A 21,419-nucleotide genomic window follows, 5' to 3' on the forward strand; every position below is an offset into this window, starting at 1 on the left:
ACGTCATCCACGCCTGCGGCCTATCGCAGAAGTCCGGGCGTGAATACGTCACTAGGTGGGCTTTGAAGAGTGTTACGCCATCTTTCTTGTGGGCGAAAACTCCCACAAGCGATCTTTATGCCACCGCTTTTAACAGACCTACAGAATCTTTGGAACTGAAGTTTTTTTTTAAAGTTGTTGGAAACTGTATGTCTGCAAGGTCAGTACCCTTAACAGACCGCGGTTCCCAGGATTCTTTGTGGGACGCCACGACTGTTAAAAGTGGAATGAGAGCGCTTTCTTTCTTTTTAAATAGTTTTTATTGATTTTTACATTTTTATCTTCATCACAATGGCATCATCCCAAATATAAACCCAAATAGCCCCCTCCCCCCCTACGACTTCCCTCAACTTCCTCTTCTGGTTTGTTGCATAATAATTTCCCCTGCTTTTTGGTTATATCTTAATGTTGTATTCTCTAAACCAGATCCTTTCTTTATTCTGTTTGGTAATTGTAAGTGTTTAGTCAAATCCTGCTAGTGAGCTCATAACTTTACAGTATTTCTGTAAATACATGGTTCCCACTCCTTTTTGAAGTCTCTATTGTCTTTATCTCTTAATCTCTCAGTTAATTTGGCCATTTCGGCATAGTCCATAAATTTGTCTTGCCATTCTTCTTTAGTTGGCGTCTCGTCGCTTTCCCACTTTTGGGCTAGCAGTATCCTAGCCGCCATGGAATGAGAGTGCTTTCAGTGTATGGAGTGGATGTGATCCTTTCAGGGCCCAATAACACCTGGAGGAGGGACGCGGGTGGCACTGTGGGTTAAACCACAGAGCCTAGGGCTTGCCGGAATCCCTGCAACGGGGTGAGCTCCTATTGCTCAGTCCCTGCTGCTGCCCACCTAGCAGTTCGAAAGCACGTCAAAGTGCAAGTAGATAGGTAAATAGGTACTGCTCTGGCAGGAGGGTAAACGGTGTTTCCGTGTGCTGCTCTGGTTTCGCCAGAACCGGCTTAGTCATGCTGGCCACGTGACCCAGAAGCTGTACACCGGCTCCCTCAGCCAATAAAGCGAGATGAGCACTGCAACCCCAGAGTCGTCCGCGACTGGACTTAATGGTCAGGGGTCCCTTTACCTTTACCTTTAACACCTGGAGGGGCAAAGCAGTTTCCAGGTGCAAACCAGAGAGCTGCAGCCAGGAAGTGCTGGTGGAAGATGAGACCTAGTTGCTTTTGATTGGAAGATAATTAAAAGCAACAAAAGGTTACGTGGCACATCTAACCACCTTTTTTAATTATGCAGGATTTGTGGCATGTAAATGTTAATGATAAACAGTGCTTTAAAAAAAAGAAAGAAAAAAGGGTGCCACTGCGTACCCTTGAGTAGCCCCATAAAAAATCGAGCTGCGCCGTACAGCCATGGCACTGTGGAACTCACTGAGGCAAGATGTGATGGCTAAAAATCAAAACTTTTAAAGGGGCTGGACAAATCCATGAAACGATAAAGACTATCAACAGTTACTAGCCCCCTGTCTGAAAATCCTAGAGAGACAAAACTGAGGGCTCATTCAGACTTCCTTTTGTGCTGTGTTTCTAGGCATGCTTTAAAACTCCATGTCCAAGTGGTTTTGCTTTGTTTTTAGTCCCAGTGCTTTCCCCAGGAAAACCTGCATTTTATGGCAATTGGGTCTTCCATGGATTGCTGTTTGGTCCAATTCAATGGTAAAATGCAGGTTTTCCAGGGGGAAGTTGTGGGGCAACCCAAAACCACTTGGGCCCACGCCTAGAAAGCACAATACAAGTGGAGAACGTTTTTTCCTTGTTACGAAAAGGCTGGGCATATTCTTCCATCCCAAAAAATAAATTAGCAAACAAAACAAATGATTATAATTACCACCGTCCCATACTGCAAATCGAGTCAGGACGCAAAGACCTAAGTCTTGGGAGATCAGGGACTTGGCTAACACTTGTGTGTGAGAGAGAAAGAGAAAAGAAAGAAAGAAAAAGAGGGTCAACGGTCTTTGTGCATGTGTAGCAAAGCATATTCACACAACCTCAGATCACCTACGTGAGGATGCTCGGATTCTTATCTGGCTCCCCCCCTCTAGTGGTAGTTCTAGGAATAGCGGCACCTGAAGGGTTTGCTTTTGTGTTTGATTAGCAACCGGAGGACATGGCAATCCAGGAGGCAGACACGATGCAGTGGGAGGAGGAGGAGGAGGAGAAAGAGGCACAGGAGGTGAAGAAGGTGAGATATACCTGGGAGCAGAAGCAAACAGCAACCTAGCTGAAGGCAGCTGGGGAGGCACTGGAGTAGATGAGAGACCCAAAAGAATGGTGTTCCATCCTGCAGTCATGCAGAATGTTCCCACATTCAATCTTTGGCATCTCCAGGTCAGGTTGGGGGCATGGGCATAGCCAGGATTTATGTTAGGGTGGGGCAGAACCGAGTTATCTGTGATGCAATTGGTCGGTCAGCTATGTATTTTTGTTTGTTTACTTGATTGCTGCCCCCCCCCCCCCGGCTACGCGAATGTCTGGGAGTGACCCTTATCCAGATCCCTGGAGAGCTGCTGCCAGTCAATGTAGACATTACTGAGCTAGATGGACCACGGGCTTCCTTGGTGTAAGGCAGCCTCCCAGGTTGCAGGGCTTAATTCATTTTGTGGTTGTTTTTTCTCCTACAGGAAGTGAAGATGTCAACAGTCTACCTGGAGTTCTTCCCTACTGCAGTCACTGAAGAGAAGCTTGAGGAAGCCCGGCAGAAAAAGATCAGTCGCATTTTTGGGGTTGCTAAGACCTTGCAACATGTTAAGAACCCCAACAAAGTGGGGACTTATGAAGGGATACTGCAGAACAAAATAGATGAGCAGTGAGTGCTGTTTTACCCAAGCAGATAGATGCCCCTCCTTTATACGTGGTCCCTCAGTGGTTCAGTTTGGGCACAACACCAAATTATAGTTTGCAGTCAGCAGGCAAACTAGAATCAGAAACAATTGTTTGCAGTCGGTTTCTAAACCATGGTTTATGTTGACTATGGTTTGGTGTGATTTTATTTAATTAATTACATCTTTCTTCCAGGTTGTTCAAGGTAGCTTGCATGGTTTCCTTTCACCATTCCTCTGCTTTTGCCTTGCAAAGTCCCTGAGAAGTAGACCAGGCAGAAAGGTGGTGACTAGTCCCAGGTCACTCAGCCTTCCCAGTGCTAATTGGACAGTGATCCAGCTGTCCCCAACCTGGTGCCCTCCAGATGATGCTGGACTCCCGTCAGCTTTAGCTGGCGCAGCTAGAATGCGGGGAAGATGGGAGTTCATAGTCCAAAAATACCTGGAGGGCTACAGTAGGAGCTGGAACCATGTGGTCCCCCAGATGTCGTTGGACTCTGCATCCCATCAACCACAGCCAACATGGCCATTGGCCAGAGATGATGAGAGTTATATTCCAGCAACATCTAGAGCAGGGGTAGTCAACTTTTTTTATACCTGCCACCCACTAATGCATCTTTCTTGATGGTAGAATTCCCTTACCGCCCACCAGTGCTCGATGGAAGGAGGATTCAGCTTGTGCCGTAGAACCCCCTACCACCCACCTAGAATCCTGAAACGCCGACTAGTGGGCGGTAGGGACCAGGTTGACAACCCCTGATCTAGAGGGCTACATGTTCCTCACCTCTGATATAGATCAAGTCGCAGAAATTACTGAATAGTTTTATGGCTGAAGCGAACTATAGTTCTTTTCAGGCTCAGCCAAGAAGTGAGTGGTGTGTTACTGCTGCCGTGTTGCTGGTGCTAACAACTGTGGCTTTCTCTTTTACATCTACAGTTGCAATAAAGGCGAACAATACTTCTCTCAGGGGGAGTGGGAAAACGCTGTCACCTGCTATACCAAAGCCCTTAACCTGAATCCTAACAAGGTAATAAGGTAGAGTTGAAAATTGTTCAGGCTCACAAGGCCTTCTACTGAACATAAGAGCCGTGCTGGATAAGACCAGAGGCCTATCTCGTCCAGCATCCTCCTCCCCACAGCGTCGAATGGGGTTCTTCTTAGAAGTCCATGAGCAGAAGATGATCACAACAGCACTCTCCTCACTTGTGAGTTCCAGCAGCTGGCATTTGGAGGTCTTCTGCTTCCAATATACATCCATTGTAGCTAGTAGCCATTGGTAGCCACCTTCTCCTTGATAAGGCTACCCCCTCATGTGCCAAGGGAGCCATCCACAGTAGATAATTCTGGGCTAGGTGGACATGGCCTGAAGCTCTCCACCCTTGCTGCAAACCCCGAAGCGGAATCTGTCCAAGGTTGCCCAGACCAGGAGTGGACTTTTTGTAATCTTTCGTAATATTCTGCCATGTGCTAAAATTTGGCACCCCCAAATAGATCTTCTCAATTAAGGATCTTTTCAATTTTGCGCCCCCTCAGCCTGGCGCCCCCTCAGCCTGGCACCACCTGCACTGCCCTAAATTTGGCTTTGCCCAGACCAAATTGGCATGCAGCCCTACTCCCAGTTGCTGAAAAGAGAGGTTGCTCCCTAGAAGTCTCTAAGACAAGAGCTCCTAGGTAACCTTCCCTTTCTGAGAGGGAGAAGCACCTGCCAGGTAAGAGGCTGAGCCTTGTGTTCCTTCCAGTCTGGCATTGGGGAGGAGTTGGGAAAAGCAGGACAGATCTGGATGTGGCTACCCTTGGTTTGTGTGTTGCATCTGGAAGGGTAGGGGCGTTTTGACGCCCACAGACAGTCCTTTTCTGCAGGTAGAACTGTATGAGAAGAAGGCAGAAGCTCTTCTCCAGCTCTGCGACTTCCAGTCTGCTGCATTACACCTCCAGAAGGCCTATATAGTGTCATCACATCAGGAGGACATTGGACGCCGCTTTGCTTTCGTTTTTCACCTCCAGGTAAACCGATAAAGATCAGCATCCCTCCCCAGATGTGCTTCCCTGCCACATCTCTGCGTCCCCTCCTACAAATGTATAACAGCACCACAGTATTGGTTTTGTTCCCTAGTATTTGATATTCAGAAGCCTGCAGTGAATTCTGATTCTGGAGGTAGCTTATAGCCATTGTGATTAGTAGCATTGGAAAGCTTTATTCTCCTCCATGAACCTGCCCGTTTCTCTTTTAAAGCCATCTAAGTTGGAGGGTGCTACCACATCTCACGGCAGTGAAGTTCACGGTTTTAAGTGTGTGCTGTGTGAAGGAGCAACTTCCTTTTGACTGTGCTGACTCTATATCACAGTTTCTGTTAATTTCATAGTAAAAGTCTATGAAAAGTCTCCTCAAAACAACCTTGTGAGGTAGATTAGGTTGATAGATGGCTACTGGCCCAAGATTACCCAGCCAGCTTCAGGGCCGAGTGGGGATTTGAACCTGATTCTGCCCATCATAGCCCAGTGCTCTAACCACTACACCACACCACATCGTGTTATTTGTTAGGTTTTATTTATTTATTGTTTTCATTAACAGCTTTGGGCACCTAGTAGGTGGAACCAAGGGAGGGTATAGGTTTAAGCAGAGATGAGACTCTTAATCTCAGGGTCGTGGGTTTGCTTCCCATCTTGGGCAAAAGAGTCGCGCATTGCAGGGAGTTTGACTACATGACCTTTGTGGTCCCTTCCAACTCTAAGATTCTGTGCTTCTCTGAAAAATTAATGGACTATGGCACGATCCCTGATTCTTCCTGAATTGAAAGGGCAGAGGGTTGTTTTGTTATTTAATTCATTATTAATGTATTGTTACTGTCAAGGATGGGGCGAGACATCAGGGGACTTATTTGTTTTTTTGCCTCAGGTGCCAGATTAACACGTGTACGATGTACCCACACTTGGGGGCAAGAGGCCTACCTTGTACAATATGCCACCCTACTTCAGGGAGCTAAATGTCTTGGGCTGGGTCGGCTACTTATTCCAGAATTTTATGATGTGTTCTGGTTTCCAGGGCCAGTGTCTATATGAGCAGAGTGCCTACCTGGATGCTCTCGAGTCCTTCACTCGTGCCACGGAACTTCAGCCTCAGAATAAGCTTTATCGCATGAGGAGGTAACACTAGATTTGCAACAGATGTCATCTAGATGTTGTGGACTTCCAACTCCTCTCAACCTAGGAGAGTGCTATGTTAGCTATCCCTCGTTTATTGCAAACAAAAACAAATCCACTTTCAAAGTCTCTTTCTTCTTCCAGAGAGGAAACAGTAAATTAGAGTGTACAGTGTGGATCCCTCTTGAGAAGGGTTAGGCAACCTAAGGCCCGTGGGCCAGATGTGGCCCAATCGCCTTCTCAATCCGGCCCACGGACAGTCCAGGAATCAGCGTGTTTTTACATGAGTAGAATGTGTGCTTTTATTTAAAATGCATCTCTGGGTTATTTGTGGGGCATAGGAATTCATTCATTGCTCCCCCCCCAAAAAAAAATATAGTCCGGCCCACCAAATGGTCTGAGGGACAGTGGACCAGCCCACAGCTAAAAAAGGTTGCTGACCCCTGCTCTTGAGAGCTGCATTTTTATCATGTCAAGAGGACCTGTTGCCACGCCAGGGGCAAGGGAGCATTTTTGTTACCATAGCAACTGAGGCCTACTTTTTGACACGGCACTATTCATGCAGTTATTAATTATTTATTAAATTTCTATACTGCCCTTCATCCAAGAGCACAGGGCTGTTTACAGCATAAAGACAAACAAACAAATAAAAAATAGCATAGTAACAAACAAAACAATACTCTCCCTCCACAGTTTAAAAGGCCATAGATTGCTTAATTAGCCAGGTTTAAGAGAAACGTTTTTGCCTGGTGCCTAAAGATATGAAATGAAGGCACCAGGTGAGGCTCCATGGGGAGAGCGTTCCACAAATGGGGAGCCACTGCAGCCAGAGCAGGATTGGGCCAGGATTGGCATTATATGCTTAAAACATCTTGCGCTGGGGAGTAACCTGGCCACTGAATTCTGTACAAGCTGAAGTTTCTGAACCATCTCCAGGGGCATCCCCACATATAAAACAAGTGCTGCAGTAATCTAACCAAGAGGCAATTGTGCTTTAAAAAAAGAAGAAGTAAACAACTGAGATGGGCCCAGTGATCTGGGTGGGGCTCCTGTAAGGGGTAGTGGTGGGGATTTTTTTTAAAAAACCCATTACCTTCCCCCATTGCAGTTCTGATCTGGATCTCTCTCTGCCCCCCCCCTACAAACATGCCATATGCTTTAGAAGGAAAGCTTCAATTTATAGGTGTGGTTCCTCTAACGATGTCCATGCCTTCAGGGTCTGTGTCCCCACCACCACCACCTGCCATTGTTCCTCAGCAGGCCAGGTGACGTTTGCAGAACCCTGTGAGCATACAGGCACAGATTCATGGCTTTGCTCTTCCTTTCTGTTTTGCTAGCATTGCCTGCCTCGCTGCCCTGAAAAAATACAACGATTGCCTTCAGATGGTCAACGAAGAAGTTGCTCAGGAGAGAAAGAATCCGGATCTCTTTGTCCTGAGGGCTCGACTCTATCAGTGCTTTGGAAAGGTAAAGAGCTGGCCAGGTTGGTTTTCATTTGCAAGCGGTGACCAGGTTGGAGTAGCAGGTGATGGAAGAGCTGCTGCCAGTTCTGGTTGGACCAGGGGTTCCCAAAATGAGAGCTTAGACCAGGGATCTCCCATCCCCCCACCCTAGGGTCTTGGCATACCACTTAACTATTTTTCTGCCTTATGTTTAGCAATTAAAATGCACCGTGCTAAATGCAAGCGTGTTTTTAAAAAACGGAATTTGAATGTTAATATAATAGGAAATAAAAGAAGCAAGAAAAATGGAATTAAAATCAGCGTGAACCAACGATTCCCACAATTCTTCTTCCCCTCTCTCTGCTTGCTTTGCTCCCATGTATTGACTCTCTGCTCTTTTCAAGTGTTCTGTAAGCCTGTTGCCCTGAGCAGCTGCTGCACCCGCTGCACACCTGGCCACGCTCTTCCACTGCCTACCTGCATGAAGCTCACAGGCCACTAATTGTCCACAGAGTCCACTTTGGGAACCCCTGGATTAGATGATAATGGGTGATAGAAGGATTGGGGTATCCCTTCAAGCCTGAGGGCCACATTCTTTTGTGGGGAGCCTTTGAGGACCATGCAACACTGGTGGGTGGCAAAATTGGATAGACCTGTAAATGCCCGTTCGCTACACACACTCACCCCTGCCCCACCCTCCATTACTCTGTATCCTCCACCTAGGCAAGGACTTATTGGAGTATAGGGACACTTTACAGCCAAGCAAAATGTGTAAAGGCCTTGGAGGAGTTCTGAGGGCCAGAGAAAGAGAGACTCCTGAGCTGCAAGGACAATTACTGACCAGGTCTAAGGCCACTTTTTAAGTCTGCTTTTTCTGCTTGCTTCTCTATGGCTCTGTAAGTAACAGTGAAGAACGTAAGAAGAGCCAGCTGGATCAGGCCAGAGGCCTGCCTTGTCCAGGTTTCTGTTTCCCACTGCAACCAAGTGGGACACGAATGCAACAGTCCCTCTCCTGCTGTTGTTCCCCACCCCCACCCCATCCAGCTGCCAACAGCTGATCTTGGAGGCGCCATTTTGTGACTAGTCGCTGTTGATAGGCTTGCCCTCCATACATTGGTCTTGTCATGTTTTATAAATTTATTTAGAAGCCTCTAAGTAATAGTCCTGCTGAGCAGCATAGGATAGATAAAAATCCCAACATACTCCCCCATTTTTAGGTAACCGATGCTGCGAAAGCAAGGGCAGCATTAAGTGACATAAACAAACAGTTATTATACATATAGTATTCACCTGTTGTACCAGTTACACATTTGGAACTACCTGCAACTGGACTGACCAGTTCAAACCTCTGGTTACCCTTCTTCCATAGGACTAGAGCTTTTACTGAGAAACAGTGTTGACTCTTGCAACCTTCAGGTGTGGTTTTGTCTCCCTTGTGGACAAACCCTGTACCTCACTCAAGACCTCAGGTTCTGAAACCTGGTTTGAGATGCAAGCTATAGCTATATTTGCAACAGCTGTGTTAGCAAACTCCCAAGAATACCTCTTCTTGGGTGGCATTCCCTTTGTGACTCTCTCAGATCTACATATCAGGTGCAGGTCTTCCTTGCTGGTCGGTTCCTCTTTGGGAGAAGAGCAACCAACAGTGAACAGTGGCTCTTGCAATTCCTGTTCAGCCTGTTGTGGAGGCCTGGACATTGCTTGTGCACCTCTCTCAATAACTGTGTCACATGATTTACACAAAACATAATAGTCCTGCTGAGCAGCATAGGATAGATCAACACTTAAGTCGGTGGCTGTCACCACCTCCTGTGGCTGTAAATTCTGTAGTCTTAGCTATGGGGTAGATCCGCACCATAGATTTAAAGCGCATCCCACACACATTTAAGGCACATGACTTCCCTCAAGGAATCCTGGGAACTGTGGTTTGTTGAGGGTACAGGGGATTGTAGCTCTGTGAGGGGAAGAAACTACAGTTCCCAGGATTCTTTGGGAGAAATGATGTGCGTTAGCTATGCTTTAAATATATGGTGAAACGGACTCTCTCGGAATTGGCGGGCACTCTTCTTCTTGGGAGATTTTAAAGCAGAGGTTGGATGTCCATTTGTCAGGGCATCTTGTCAGTTAAGATCCCTGCATTGCAGGGGTTTGGGCTAGATGAGCTTTGAGGTACCTTCCAACACTACAATACTATGACCTGCCCCCACATGGAGTTTGACGAAGAAGCCCTCTTTATTGGATGAGCCCAGGTTCCAGATAGCATGCTGCCTTCTCCATAGGTCACGTTCTGTTTTCACAACCTCCAAGATGCCCTTGAGTTGGACCCAGAACACAGCGAAGCTCTACTGATGCTGGATCACTTGAGGAAAGAGGCCCAGAGGTCCAAGGAGCAAGCTGTGAGCAAGGCAGTGAAGGGAAACCTGAAGGGAGCCCTGCTGAAAATCAACAAGGCCATTGACCACAACCCCTTGCAGGCAGACTACTTCCTCTTCAGGTATCCATCATCTCAGCACGGTTTGAAGGCCCGGACCTCTCAGGGTTTCCCTGCCAGAAGCATCTTCCATTTTGTGGCTTGAAATTATTAGAGGCAGCCACCATTGTGCAAGAAGAAGCCTTTCTTCCGCCATTTTCTCAGCACCATGCATAGTTTTGTGCACCCCTGTTGTGTGCCATGCCCCACCCCACCCCACAGAAGCCTCAGCAGTCTTTGTTTTATTTGTGTAGCTGACAAACCAGAGCCATTTCCTGGTGGCTTAATGTAGGCTCACATGTGATCCACATGGTGGAACAGCTCACAGAAAGCTTGATACCTAACCTCCCTGTAGATTTTTCAGAAGTGGAAGATATCCATCTGAAACCCTGGATTGCTGCTGCCAGTCAGAGTAAGTGGTACCAAGTTATTCACCTGGAATAAGGCAGCTTCCTTGGTCCTTCTGCCCTGCGCTCTTTCTCACTCCCAGCTCATTGCTAGCCACCAGCACCCTTCCTTCCCCGTTCTTGGGAACATAAGAAGCTGCCGTAAGAAGAGCATGGCAGGATTAGGCAAATGACCCACCTAGTCCAGCCCCTGTTCTCAACCAGATGCCTGGGGGAAACCTGCAAGCAGGACCTGAGCACAAGAGCACTCTCCCCTCGCCTGTGGTTTCCAGCAACTGGGATTCAGAAATATGGCTCCCTCAAACTGTGAAGCGGGTGGCGTTGTGGGTTAAACCACAGAGCCTAGGGCTTGCTGATCAGAAGGTCGGAAGTTCGAATCCCCACAACGGGGTGAGCTCCCGTTGCTCGGTCCCTGCTCCTGCCAACCTAGCAGTTCGAAAGCATGTCAAAGTGCAAGTAGATAAATAGGTACAACTCCAGCGGGAAGGTAAACGGTGTTTCCGTGCGCTGCTCTGGTTCACCAGAAGCGGCTTAGTCATGCTGGCCACATGACCCAGGAGCTGTGTGCCGGCTCCCTCGGCCAATAAAGCGAGATGAGTGCCACAACCCCAGAGTCGTCCACGACTGGACCTGACGGTAAGGGGTCCCTTTACCCTTTACTGTACCTGTGAAGGCAGAGCAGAGCCATCTGGCTATCAGCCCTGTGCTCCATGAATTTGTTTAATCCCCCATGCATTTGTTTAATCACTGCCTCCTGTGGGAGTGAGTCCCACAGTTTAACTGTGTGCTGCATCTTTTCTCTGTTCCAAGTCTTCCAACATTCAGCTTCTCTGGGTGTCCATGAGTTCTGATGTTATGAGAGAGGGATAAAAACTTTTCTCTATCCACTTTCCCCCACACCATGCATAATCTTCTGTCATGCCACCTTTTACTTGCCTTACATACCAAGTCAGACTTTTGATTCGCCAAGCTCAGCACTAGCCTGCCTGCATGGATTGGCAGAGGCTCTCCATGCTTTCAGAAAGCAAGTCTTTCCGAATCTTACCTGGAGATGCCAGGGATCGAACCTGGGACCTTCTGCATGCAAAGCAGGTGGTCTGCCTCTGAGCCACGGCCCCTTCTTCCAAGGAGACATATTATTGTGATCCCTTTGGCAGGGGAAACATCTTGAGAAGGCTGAGAGACTTTGATGCAGCCATTGGCGATTACCTCAGAGCCGTGGAGCTCAGCAAAGAGGAGGATGGCAGCGAGATTTGCGTGGAGGCCCAGAAGCAAGTGCTCCTCACCTATAACGACTTTGCGGTACACTGCTATGACAAAGGCTTTTACGAAGAGGCAGTGCTCCTCCTCAATAAAGCCATCACGGGGGAGAAAAATGAGAAGGGGCTCTATGTCAACAGGGGAGGTGAGGGGCTCTTGTGTATTTTCTAGTTCTCTGTATATGTGGGTGGGAGCACCAAAATGCGTTGTTTTGTGGGTCCTAGATCTCACTGAGTAGCACAGCTTTTAATTTTGATGGAGCATGTTAGGGCTCCAAAGACTTCATTGGAATTGTGTGAAATTTATATTTATTTTATATCACCCTTCCTTCAAAGAGCTCAAGGAGGCACCTGTGCTTTCCCACCCCTCCGCCCCATTTCAATGCAACAACTCTATGAGTTGGGCCAGATGCCACACGGGGCCCTCAGCTAAATGAGATTCCCAGCAGCCGTAGAGTGAGCCTTCCAACGTTTGAAAGAGCTTCTTGCCCAACTCCAGAGAAAGCAGAAGCAAAATAAATCGTGCAGATTGGCTTCATTGGCACAATATGTGTATGCAACTTGTAGGATTATGCAGTCCTTGGAGCACAGGTTGGATTACAGTACTGTGAGACAGAATTTAATTAGTTTTTTTTTAAAGGACAGTTGGCACATCTGTGCATTCTCATGTTTAGTAGCTAAAAATCTAGAGAGAATCGTCCTGCTGCATCAGTGCCTCCAGAAAGCCCACAAGCAGGGCATGGAAAATGCCCCTGCTCCTGCCCAGCAGCTGCATTCATTAGAGGTTCTACTTCTGATTGAATAAGCTCTACATCTACACCACCCATACGCCTCTGTAATATTCCGCCCCCCCTTCCCTATAGAGCCCAATTTGGACAAGAGGCTCAGCTCCTCTGGATTGGATTTGTGGACTGTAAGAACTTAGGGGCAGGGAGCTGCCCTCTTTTTCCTTGCTTGGGGTGGCAGGCAGCAACTTGCAGCAGCTGTCCAGGCTTTACCATCTCTGCGGGGGATTGAACCTGCGGCTTTCTGCATGCAAAGCAGGTGCTCTGGCACTGAGCCACAGCTCAGTGTATGTGTGTGTATGCTGAAAGTGCCTTATGAATCAATAATTAAAATAACAGAAGAAAACAACCCATGCTTGCTGCCGGTGAATTCTTGGCTGTTCTCCTTCAGACTGCTTCCTTAAACTGGGTGAGCTGAATTTTGCAATGGCGGATTATCAGCAAGCCCTGGATTTACAGCCTCTCGACACCAGCCTCCAGAAGCGCGCAGCTTGGTTGTACAGTGAGATGGGGCTGCAGGAGTTCAGGGAGAGGTATGCTGAGGTTGGTGGGATGGGGGGGCAACCCAGGGTCTTTGGTGGTGGACCCAGGATCCTCGTCCCTGAAAAGCACAGCGCTGGTTGCTCAGACAACATCTAATATAAATTAGTACATGCAAATGCTATGGAAATCTCTATCATGGGCCTGTGCCCTGAATCCTTTAAGTAACCTTGTAGTTCTCCTGCAAACGGCACATTTACCAGAAAGCTCCTGGGGGGGAAGAGGAGCCTTTGCTTATGTGTGGTTTGACATTTTATACACCCCTTATTTAGGAATGAATTCATGCTATACACTGGGAGCATAATGAGCAACCACCATGATAATAGCAGAGCTGTGGTCCCCCAGGTGTTGCTAGACTCCCAACTCCCTTCAGTCCCAGCCAGCATGGCCAATGGTTAGGGATGATGGGAGTTGGAGTCTCAATGATGTCTGGAAGAGGCAGTCCTAAATGCCCAAAGCATGTTGCATCTCAGTCTTAGGTGCTGGTTTTGACCCATAAAGCCTTAGACAGCTCAGGACCACAATACCTCAAGGACTAACTCTCCCCATATGAACCGACCGGGACCCTGAGATCTGAGTCCCTTCTTCGTGTGCCCCCCTCAACAAGAGGTCCGAAGGATAGCAACGCAAGAACACAACTTTTCTGCAGTGGCTTCCCATTCGTAGAATGCTCTCCCCAGGGAGGCTCGCCTGACGTCTTCATTGCATATATTTAGGCACCAGGCAAAAATGTTCCTCTATAACCAGGCCTTTAATAATAATAATAAAGTAAGCCAATATACCAACAGGTGTTTTCTCCCTGCTTTCAGCCGATACCCACAGGCCGAAGCGTATTTCTCCCAGGCTATTGAGAATAACCCGCGTGAGCTGAAGTATTACATGCACCGAGCCAAGACCCGCCTGTTCCTTCAGGAGACAGTAGGAGCCAAGGAGGACCTTATTACAGCCTTCCTGCTAGACCCCACAAGGGAGGAGGTACCTGCTGCATAACAGTGCCATCTTAATGCAAAGCCTCCCCTCACCCAGTCCTCTAATCAGGGGCAACCTTGAACTGCCCTGGGACAGGCCTCTGGAAATTGGGGGAAGGGGGAAACAGAAGGGCAGATGAGCAGGAAAGTGTAAAGCAGGCACCCCCAATCTTGGCCCTCCAGCTGTTTTGGGACTACAACTCCCATCATCCCTGGCTAACAGGACCAATGGTCAGGGGTGATGGGAATTGTAGTCCCAAAATATCTGGAGGGCTGAGTTTGGGGGTGCCTGGTGTAAAGCAAGGGGGAGGCAAGGAAAATTGATTGCTGTTGCTTTTTTTTATCATGGGACTCCATGAAACGTACCTGGGGTTCCTGAGCAGTCTTCCTATCATTTCAGAATGCTTGCTGCATCCATACGCCTATAGAGAAGGAAATCTTTCCTCTACCTGAGCGCCGCATTCCCTTGGGTGTGCAAACTCCAGGGGGCCACATGGCAAACGTGTGGCCTTTTTCTATGCTAGGAGAAGAGGGAAGCTTTGGAATTCACAAGGGTATCTTTTAAAGCTTCTGTCACTAAAAAGTACTATATTTTTCCGTGTATAACATGCCCCCATGTATAAGACACCCCCTATTTTTTGGGACTCAAATTTAAGAAAATGGGGAGAGATTGCCCAGAGTTGTTAAGCTTTTTTTGTGGGGGCATAGCTGTCAACTTTTCCCTTTTCTTGAGAGGAATCCTATTCGGAACAAGGGAATTTCCCTTAAAAAAAGGGAAAGGTTGACAGCTGTGGGGTGGGGATGTTGCCAAGAGTTCTTGAGCTTCTTCTTTTTTGGGGGGGGGGGGAGATTATCAAAAAGCTCAGCTGCCTGACCAACGCTGCAAATCGCAAGAGACGCTTAAGCCATGAATCGTCTGACCGCTTGCCGCCAGCCATCAACAGATCGCACAATTGACGCAGCAGCAGCCAATCGACAGCAGGCCTGCACACAGCCACCAATCACCCGCCCAATTGCCGTTAGCAATCTCCTGCTTGAAACTGGAACCAATCGCCAGTCCCCCCTATGCAGTATCCGTGTATAAGACGACCCCAAATTTTAAACTTCACAAATTAGGGAAAAAATATAGTCTTATACAAGGAAAAATACGGTCACTTGCCCCAAACCTGGATGCAGGCAAGAGGTATTTTCACTGTCCAAGGACTCAGCCAGGCAAAAGCATGCCAGGGGTTGGATGAGGCAGGGCTGGTGATAGTGGCCAGGGGAGAGTCCCAAGGGCCAGACGGAGGCCTAGAGGGCCGCATTCAGTCCCTAGGTCTTCGTCCCCCGTCCCCCCTGCCAATGTAAACCATGAGGTGGGACCAGGGAAGGAGCTGTCATCCAAGATGTTGCCAGTTCAGCTCTTGTCAACCACACACTTACTTGGTTGCCTTAGATAAGCATCTCCCTTGGCCTTTTATTTTTTCAATTGATTTTCAAGAGCAACAAAACCAAGGAAACAAAAACTATGTTCCCAACCCACTCACCCCACAAACTAGAGAGATGGTGTTAAAGAATGATACACTGGAATCCAGACTTCAAAGTAGCGACATGCAACGGTAATAGATATAATAATAATAATAATATTAATAATAATAATAATAATAATAATTCTACCCCGCCCTTCCCGATCCAAAAACCAGGCTCAGGGCGGCTCTCTCAGCCTTACCTCAGCCCCCAATTCTGCAGTATGAGGTTAGTAATATATTGATCTGCCTCATAGGATTGTTGTAAGGATTACTGAAGCCATATATATGTGGGGGGGGGGGGTTGGGGGGTTATCGTTTTCTTTTGTTTTTAACTATTTATCTTGTGCTTCTGTGTTTTTACCTTGTGAAGTGCCCTGAGGTATTCAAATGAGGGCTAGTATATAAATTTAATAAATAAATAAATACACAGAGGAGAGCAACCAGGATGATCAAGGGTCTGGAAACTAAGCGTCATCACGAGGAAAAGTTGAGGGATTTGGGTACGTTTAGCTGGACCTTAAAGAAGACTGATTGCTGAAGAATTGATGCTTTTGAATTATGGTGCTGGAGGAGACTCTTGAGAGTCCCATGGACTGCAAAAAGATCAAACTTATCCATCCTTAAAGAAATCAGTCCTGAGTGCTCACTGGAAGGACAGATCCTGAAGTTGAGGCTCCAGTACTTTGGCCACCTCATGAGAAGAGAAGACTCCCTGGAAAAGACCCTGATGTTGGGAAAGATGGAGGGCACAAGGAGAAGGGGACGACAGAGGATGAGATGGTTAGACAGGGTTCTCGAAGCTACCAACATGAGTGTGACCAAACTGCAGGAGGCAGTGGAAGACAGTGCCTGGCGTGCTCTGGTCCATAGGGTCACGAAGAGTCGGGCACGACTAAACGACTGAACAACAACAAAGCCTGGCGAAGAGGAGACCGAGGCAAGATAGGATAGCCATCTTCAAATATCTCAAGAGCTGTCACATGGAAGAGGGAGAAAGCTTCTTTTCTCCTGCCCCGGAGGGTAGGACCTGAACCAATGGATTCAAATTACAAGAGAAGAGGTTCCGACTAAACATTAGGAACAATTTTCTTATGGTAAGAGCTGTTCAACAGTTGAATAGGCTCTCCTTCAGTGAAGGCTTTTAGATAGAGGTTGGATGGCCATCTCTCAGGGATGCTTTAGTTGAGATCCCTGCATTGTAGCAGGTTGGACTAGATGATCCTTGGGGTCCCTTCCAACCCCCCAGTCCTATGAATCTATGTGAAACGCTTTGAACGTCTTAAGCACTGTATAGCCACCAGGAATAAGAGGGATTTTTTCCCCCCATTCAGTTGAAATCACTTCTCCTCTTTCCCCATTTTTTTCAGATCCACAGTCTGGCCAATAGATTGTTTCCAGGAGACCCCATACAGTCTGCCCTTGACAGTAAAATTGGAGAGCTTGCTAAAGCTCATCTGGACCAGAGGCTAAAAGCTTGCCCAATATTCGAGGCCTCATCCTACCACAAAAGGTACTGCAGTGAGCACAAACATGGTCTGGTGCCATAAAACCAGGCTCCTCCACTGGTGTCTCTGGGTGATTTTTCACCCTGTGCAAGCGACTGCCTCAAAAGGAGCCATTGTTGCTAGAAAAAGGTTTCTTTCCTGATTGCAGTAGGATCACGTTGTGTGCATTCCCCTTGTCCTTAGTCCCTGCATCTGCCAATATGGGGTGGGGAGGGGCATGAAACTGACTTACCTTACAGTGAGGATAGCCAGCCTGGTGCCCTTAAAAAGCCCACACATTTTATTGATTTTGTTAAAAAGTGCAAACCATAACAGAAAGAAATAAAACAAATGCAATAAGAAATGCAAACGGGGGAGCGTCACAGCCTGGAAGGACAAATGTACAAAGATGCAGCTCAGCTCCAGAGGGATAATAAAGCTTTGACTCATACAAAGATTCCCTTTACAAATAGCAAAGATGTGTAAAATGAAAGTAGTCTCCACCTGTGAGATCTATTATTGGGAATAAAGGTCCTAAAAAGTTAAGACAAGCCAGTTGTTTACAAATATTGGTGACATTGCGCAACTGAGTGCCACACAGTATTTGTGCAGCAGTAAAAAATAAATAATAATCTGTCATTCAGGTTCTATCCTTTAGTTTCTTTTGGTTTATGAGATATCTTTTCAAGAAGCACAGTTTGCCAAACCCTAGTGTGCCAGCAATTGAAATTGTTATCTTCCAGGATTTGGCAATGGAGCCTATGGCTGCTGCTAAGAGATGAGAGAGGTTTTTACTTTTCTAGCCCATTCTGTTTCCATCTACAGCAGTGGTTCCCAACGTGGGAGATGCCTCCCCTTGGGTGGGTGGGGATTACTGGGGGAGGGGCACGCTAAAAAGTAAGGGGGTGTCAAGGAGCGCTGGAGGTGTAAATGACTATCAGACCATGAAAAGCTGGCATCACTGAATCAAGTTAATAAATTATGTTGAAATAATTAAACTATATAGTTTTGATTGGATTTATTCAAGTAAACATGCATTTATTCAAATAAATGTGCAATTAATTGTTACTGTTTTGAATCTTCTTGTGTTCTAATCTTCTGGATGTTATTTATGGGATAGGGGGCACTAGAGATAAGTTTATGGAACCAAGGAGGCGGTGGCCCAATTTTTTTTGGGACACACTGACCAGGCTCAAAGGTGCCAGGTAGAAAGACGGAGCAATGGTTTGTTCAGTTATCAAAGATATCTCCGCAACACTTTATTCCAAAATTGGGGCAACCACCATATGTGCTTTTATAGGGATAGAGAAGCTCTACCCAGCCAAATGTTGTTGGACTACAACTCCCATGAACTCTTGCCAGTATGGGTCAGTTGTCAGGGATGATGGGAGTCCAACAGCATTCAGAGGGCTTTACTGGCTACACCTGCCTCTAGTCCAAAGGCCTCTAGTCTATGCACCTCTCACCAGGAGAAGGGAATGGCATAATGTTACCAAAGATGCATGAATAGATGCGTAATCAGAAGCACGGGACAGAAAAGCAATGGATGTTCAAGAAACATTATATCCTTGTGAATCTGAAGTTTTAAACAACCTTTAGCTCTCAAAGGTCGTAAGTGCTGGTGGCTACAAAGTGCAGCCCACATGGGGTAGCATGTAGCCTGTGGGCCTCAAACCTCCAGTGCTAATATTTTTGCATTTCCTTTGTATTTTTGCATGTGTTTGGCATGCCGTCCTCCACAAAGCTTATGTTTTGCTATCTGCCCTTTTCCACCCTCCCACAGTTCAGAGTCAGAAGTAGGTAGTCCTCCCAAAGATGTCTACATTCAAAATGATGAGCTAGAAGCACCAGAGGAGGAAAAGAGGAAGCAGGAAACAGCTGAAGAGAAGAGGCTGAATGTGAAGATAGCTACCTGCCTGAAGAAGTCTAACATGGTGAGGGCTGTAGCTCAGCAGCAATGCAGGTTCAACCACCAGCATCTCCAGTTAGGGCTGGGAGACAGCTCTGAGACCCTTGGAAAGTCACGGCCAGTCAGCATAAGCAATACTGTATTGAGTTAGGTATATCAGTGGTTTGACTTAGTGCAAGGCAGCTTTGTTCCGTGTTCCTGTGTCTCAGCAATCATTACCTGCTAGGGCAGTGGGAAGCACCTTTTCTGGTGCAGCTGAGATAATTCATTTGGTTCACATTACGAAAATGTAGATTTTTACTCTGACTTGGTTGGCGGTCTAGATTTGGGCAAAACTGTGGGACTCTGCTCCACTGTTGAATTAACTCTTACTTTCGGAAAGATCTTCATATTTAGCTGGAATATCATTTCTTGTAACTTGAATCCATAGGTTTGGGTCGTGCCCTCTTGCAACTGGAGAAAACAAGCCTGCTCCATCCTCCATGTGACAGTCCTTTAGATATTTAAGAATGGCTGTCATATCACTTCTCAGTCTCCTCTTTTCTGGGCTAAACATACCCAGCTCCTTCAACTGTTCCTCATAAGGCTTTGGTTTCCAGACCACTGATCATCTTGGTTGCCCTTCTCTGCACACGTTCCAGCTTGTCAACATCCTTAAACTGTAGTGCCCAGAACGGGAAACATACTTGCCAAGCTTGAATGCATAGAAGTTTAATAAATAAAATGCCTGGGCACGCAGCACAGTACAACTGAGGCACCTGCCCATTATTAATGTAATCCTGCCAGGCTTTGCTGCTTGGTCTGGTGGACAGGCAAGTGGCAATAGTGGAGAAGCTCCTCCATTCAGCCTGGAAAAAGAGAAGTTTCAGAGGGAACAAAACAGTGGTCCTCAAATATCAGGAAGCTGTCTAGTGGAAGCTGGAGCAGACTCACTCCCTATTGCTCCAGAGGGTTAGAACTAAGGGAAGGAAATGGGAAGGAAGCAGAATTCAGCTAAAAACTGAGTGAGTTTGGTGCGAACTGGGAGTAGATATTTAAACAGAGGCTGGGCAACTTATACTGAAGAGGTGGTACAGAGCTGGATCCTGAAGAGCAGCTGCTGGGTGACCTCCAAGGTCCATTCCAACACTATGATTTAACTGTTGTGGTCTCTTGCACTTTTAGCAAAGCTGCAGAAGGCAGCCAGAGCTACACTGACATTTCATGTAAAATCGTGCTGCATATCTCTGGCAGGTAAACAAAGAGCTTAAGGCAGCACGAGAGAACACGTCCCTGGAGTCTACCACTGCCCGCCTGGACCCTTGCCCTCAGCTGCCTGAAAAGGAGCACTCAGAAGAACCTTACCGGTGGCGGAAGTTCAGCAAAGGCATTGGCCACTTTTAGCTCCTATTAAAACCGTTGCATTATTATTATTTTTGCAGTCTCAGCAAAAAGAGGTAGACATGAACCAGGCTGGCTGAAGGTCCAATGCATTTACTTACTTAAAGACTACAGCCACCAGTTCTGGCAAGCATGTGGTGGAGTGGTATTAAGTACCAAGAAGCGTGTCTTCCATTCCGTTCCCTGTTGATGGGATCCCAGTCCACATGACTCCCGCCAGCTGCTGGTGCAAATCTTACCATGGGGCTACTACAATTCTACAATGAACACTTTTTTTCTCAGATACAGCAGTAGTTATTGCACAGCTCCACATACCCAGTCATGGAGGAATCAGCAGCAACTTAGCAGATGTAGGCCAATCTGCCCCCCCCCCCAGATAAATATGTGAACACTTAGCCCCATCTTGTTCTGCATACATGGATTGTACACAGTAGCACTTTTTGTTTAGTGTGGTATCAGTTGAGACCTCTTGAAAACAACTTATTCTGCCATTACCAAGTTTAGTCCATTCTAGGAGCCATCACATTCACTGCAAGCACATATATTATTTTTTATGTAGCCAAAGCCATTATAAATAAAAACAAAAACAAAAAACATACATAACGCAGAATGGCTGTTTGTGCCTTGACGTCTGCAACTGGGTCTTGTAGTCCCTGTGCACTAAAGGTTAATCAATACCTTCCGAGTAGCTCAAGCCCCGTTTTGGAACAAAATAGGTCCTGCATGTAACGATCCCAGACACCCACACTGCTTGTCTGCAGATTATTGCAGAAACAATAACTTTAAAAAAGGCAATTTATACAAGAGCCTTTAGCAAGACAAAAATATAGGTTTAGGCTGATTTACTGGTAAACACTCTTAACTGCTATGCCCATTCATAGACCTCCATCTTAAAAATATGCAAATTTTCTATCCTTAATTTGAAATAAAAAAACAATTGTGAAGGTAGCAGGCTATGGTCTCATTTTAAGGAAGTTCTTAACATCCATGCAAGGGGTCCTGATAGGAGCTTCTATCAATGGTTTTCCTCAAGTGATACCCCAGGAAAGTACTGTCTCTTCCTCTGAAGCCTGAATATGCAGAAAAAGCTTGTCTGTACCCCAAGCCTTTCAGAGAGTAAGTTCCAGAGGCTAAGTGGCAATAAATCGGGAGACTGTATGTATTCTGGTTTGGATCTAGGATTGCACAAGGAATCTTTTCCATCTCCTCCTGCCCCATGATGTCTCTGAAAAGCCTTGCCAGAGAGTTGGAGCAGGGACCCCCT

The 21,419-nt window shown here is 46.8% G+C and overlaps 1 protein-coding gene across 1 annotated transcript; it reads left to right on the forward strand.

Moving 5' to 3' along the window:
• Positions 1-123: 123 nt before the first annotated feature.
• TTC16 (tetratricopeptide repeat domain 16) lies at positions 124-20,165 on the forward strand. The gene is made up of 14 exons (XM_033138032.1): positions 124-199; positions 2,138-2,224; positions 2,664-2,848; positions 3,799-3,889; positions 4,723-4,866; positions 5,906-6,006; positions 7,341-7,470; positions 9,725-9,939; positions 11,480-11,727; positions 12,758-12,899; positions 13,716-13,881; positions 16,750-16,892; positions 18,650-18,800; positions 20,009-20,165. The coding sequence occupies exons 2-14, from the start codon at positions 2,150-2,152 to the stop codon at positions 20,156-20,158; spliced, it is 1,941 nt and encodes a 646-aa protein (XP_032993923.1). The 5' UTR covers positions 124-199; positions 2,138-2,149; the 3' UTR covers positions 20,159-20,165.
• Positions 20,166-21,419: the final 1,254 nt, after the last annotated feature.

Source organism: Lacerta agilis, chromosome Z (assembly GCF_009819535.1).
Source record: "Lacerta agilis isolate rLacAgi1 chromosome Z, rLacAgi1.pri, whole genome shotgun sequence".
Taxonomy (NCBI): Eukaryota; Metazoa; Chordata; class Lepidosauria; order Squamata; family Lacertidae; genus Lacerta; species Lacerta agilis.

What these genes read in the sequence shown, in the direction of transcription:
- TTC16 (XM_033138032.1), top strand. Translation starts at nt 2,150, where the DNA reads ATGGCAATCCAGGAGGCAGACACGATGCAGTGGGAGGAGGAGGAGGAG. An exon ending in AGGCACAGGAGGTGAAGAAG is followed by an intron (nt 2,225 to 2,663) that starts GTGAGATATACC and finishes TTTCTCCTACAG; the next exon opens with GAAGTGAAGATGTCAACAGT. An exon ending in GCCTCATCCTACCACAAAAG is followed by an intron (nt 16,893 to 18,649) that starts GTACTGCAGTGA and finishes ACCCTCCCACAG; the next exon opens with TTCAGAGTCAGAAGTAGGTA.